Source organism: Lolium perenne, chromosome 3 (genome assembly GCF_019359855.2).
Source record: "Lolium perenne isolate Kyuss_39 chromosome 3, Kyuss_2.0, whole genome shotgun sequence".
Taxonomy (NCBI): Eukaryota; Viridiplantae; Streptophyta; class Magnoliopsida; order Poales; family Poaceae; genus Lolium; species Lolium perenne.
Window position 1 is genome coordinate 261,895,426 of NC_067246.2, and position 3,190 is coordinate 261,898,615.

The window sequence follows — 3,190 nt, forward strand, 5'->3', positions numbered from 1 at the left end:
ACTATGCGACTCTCTCTAAAGGTACCAATTCTCAGTTTTTGAGGATTATTTGGTTGTTCATTTTTTAAACTTTGTATTTTTACCTATTGAAATAAAGTTATAGCAAATAATATGAAGGATATAAATAATATTTGCTATTATTTGTTTACTCAAACCTTTGTGCCGAACATATTAGAATGTCAGGAACCTCCTCCATGTCAAGGATCGATCAGGTTAATTGCAGGCAAAAAAACACAGCCACTTAAATAAAACAAGTAATAAGCTAATCAATACAAATTCATTGCTCACAAACTGCCTCACTTTTTATTTTATTTTTGAGAAACCGTCTACTGTAGAGGTACTGTTTCTAACTCCTTAAAAATTAACTAACCACGCCATCTCTCTATATAACAGGAACAATCCAATTTCATTAAGGAGTTATAACTTTCATTAAGGAGCATTACTTTCAAGCTACATGTCCTCTATCATACGTGGAGCAACAACCAGGTACTACTAACTCAACCATGCATTTCTATTTCTATTTCATGACCACTATCTTCATGTACATTGACATCTATCCAGCATGCCAACAAAACACACCTCATCTGTATTCCACCTTCTTCAACTCATCGACAATAGAAGCGAGCAAGAGGGGAGAAAATAAGGACCTTCGCCTGCGTACATCTCAACATACTTGGATCTAATCATCCATTCTTCACAATTGAATATGTCAAACATGGAAAATGAACATGTCACGACTATCCTTTCCGATGATAAGACCTACAAGACGTTGAATAACTATCATTGTAGTCATCGAGTATTTAGATCATGTAATGATGGTTTATTACCTTTCAAATCATGGAATGCCCTTTCTACATAATGTTTACAAATAGCTTTATGTATTCTACTCCTACACAGATATTGTAATAGATGATTTATTGACTTTTAAATAATAAAATACCCTGTTTGACATTGATGTTTTCAGACACCTCTATGAATTCTTACCCTATCCACCTCTAAAAAATTCCCGCCGCAACGCGCGGGGTATCATCTAGTTTACAAATAGATCGATCAGGTGCATCCAAACTATTTTTCATATAGGCTCAAGCCAACGCTGGCAGGTTTATGTAAAAATATATGCCTAAAAGCGTTGCTCTCGAAAGGTAAAATAAGTCAAACAGAAGGCCTTGCACAATACTAGTACGATTCAGATAATTTTATTCAGAGCTGTATTTAAAACAACTTGCAAGAAGCAGATTTATTCTTGATAATATACTCAACAGAACAAGTGGAAGCATGTCCGACTGTCAGCAATATCCACACCATATCTGCATAAGCTTGCACAATTGGGACGTCCCTGAAATTAGGGAGATTGAAATTTATCAGCTCCCTACAAACAAATGACGAAACAAGGCTGTGAAGAACATTTGTCCAGTCTCAAGAAATGCACGATGAACAATTATCTAATTAGGAATTTGCTAGTTCTCAGCTAGCTGATAACTAACTTCGTGCTCAGTTAAGTCTTACACCATTCAATTTGCATATAGCCATGAGTTGCAACATTAGTTACAACTAAACTTTGAAGTTAGTTGTGCGGGAACTGGGGGGGCCAAGGAAGTGGTGAGCATCTTTGTGTGTCTACATCACAAGGTTGTTAATGATTGAAAACATCGCACATGGTATGTTCTTTCGAAACAAGGCACAATCTTAATGCTCTGGTAAGCGGAACACACATACTTCCTACGTTCATAAAAGGATGTTGGAGATTTATCTAAATTCGGACGTATCTATACACTAAAATTGTTTAGATACATCTAAATTCATTAATTTAGAAAAACTCATAACATCTTTTTAATTAAAAGAGATAGTAATTTTGATTGATGGGATTCAACATCTAACAGAGGACAGTCTATTTCATTGGATGGTATATATACAAATCAAACAGAAGGCAGTCTTTACCTTAGGCGCTTGCACCGCCCTCGACAGGCTTGAACTCCTTAAGCTCCTTAAAGTTCTCCCATTGCTTCTCCCACACCTTAGCCTCATAGAGCTTCTTGGCCCCTCCTTCGTTGACCTGAACCGTAATGTGATACATCGTGCCAGCAACAACCTGCTGCTTGACCTTCACCACATTCTCGAACTCCAGCAGAGCATTCTGCACAGGGCAGCGCCACCAAGACAATTAGTCCAACTAAAATGGTCCGTTGACATGGGGAAAAGTACCAATCCGGCAAATCTAGGAGGAGCGACTTTGATTGCTATGCTATAAGGTCATGGTTACACATCTAATTGGACAGATTCGTGTGATTTAAAGAACTAAAAATTGATGTTCTTCGCAAAAGGGAAAGTCGATTTTAATAGTATACTAACTTTGATCTCCAACAGCAAAATTAACTTAGATCGATGTGTTACTTCCAAAGCTGCAGAGGATCTATGACCGACGATGTGTCGACCGAGCCATCAGGCTGTTGAACACAGATTCAGTTCAACGACTAGAGAGAGGGGAGACGACTAGAGAGAGGGGAGCAGGTCCAGCAGGAAGGGTTCGAGAGGGCTTACGGCCTTGTTGTTGTGCTCGTTGACGGCGTAGCGGGCGAGGTCGACGATGTGGAGGTCGTTGTCCTGCCCCGCCGGCGAGTCCTTGATGCCGCCGACCAGCGCCCCGTCAGCCATCTCCTTGGTCTCGGTCTGAGTAAACGGTAAGACGATGGCGAGCAGTAAGAGCAGGGCGGCTACCGATCCCAGGACTCGATATTTCCAAACCTCCATGGATGGATCCGGGTCGGGATTTATAGCGGAGGAGATTGGGCTGGCCCGATATTGGGGGAGGACACGACTCGTCGCCGATATTATTGTGCGGGGACACACGATGCGGTGGAAGCCAGTGGACGGGGCACGGGAGCGGAAGGAGCAGGGCCGTCTGGTCTAGCACGTCCGCCGACACCACGTTCGTTTTCCGCAAACTCGCAAGGGTTGACAGCCTACGTTTCACGCTATGTTATTCTCGATGGCAACATTGTGATAAAGACAGATATTTTTCTTCAAAGTGGGTTCCTTTTCTTCTTCATAGGGCTGGATGTTAGAGCACCTACCGTCAAATACATCTGAGGTATGTCAGATAGAAAACCACATCAAATTGCGTGTCTTAAAAGCTTTTTTTTTGTCTAGCACGGCTCAATACCATGGTGTCAGCTTTTTTTTCTTCTCCCGA

General features: G+C 41.3%; 1 protein-coding gene across 1 annotated transcript; it reads right to left on the reverse strand.

Annotated features, from left to right (window-relative positions):
* Window positions 1-1,166: 1,166 nt before the first annotated feature.
* Window positions 1,167-2,814, reverse strand: LOC127344158 (cysteine proteinase inhibitor). The gene is made up of 3 exons (XM_051370380.2): window positions 2,539-2,814; window positions 1,939-2,134; window positions 1,167-1,336 (listed from the first exon to the last, which is right to left on the reverse strand). Exons 1-2 carry the CDS (start codon window positions 2,746-2,748, stop codon window positions 1,940-1,942), a joined length of 405 nt encoding a protein of 134 aa, XP_051226340.1. The 5' UTR covers window positions 2,749-2,814; the 3' UTR covers window positions 1,167-1,336; window position 1,939.
* Between the last annotated feature and the right edge of the window lie 376 nt (window positions 2,815-3,190).

Excerpts from the sequence above, each read along its gene's own strand:
- LOC127344158 (XM_051370380.2), bottom strand. The coding sequence starts at position 2,748 with ATGGAGGTTTGGAAATATCGAGTCCTGGGATCGGTAGCCGCCCTGCTC. Across the intron at positions 2,135-2,538 it reads ACGAGCACAACAACAAGGCC|AATGCTCTGCTGGAGTTCGA; the intron begins GTAAGCCCTCTC and ends TGCCCTGTGCAG.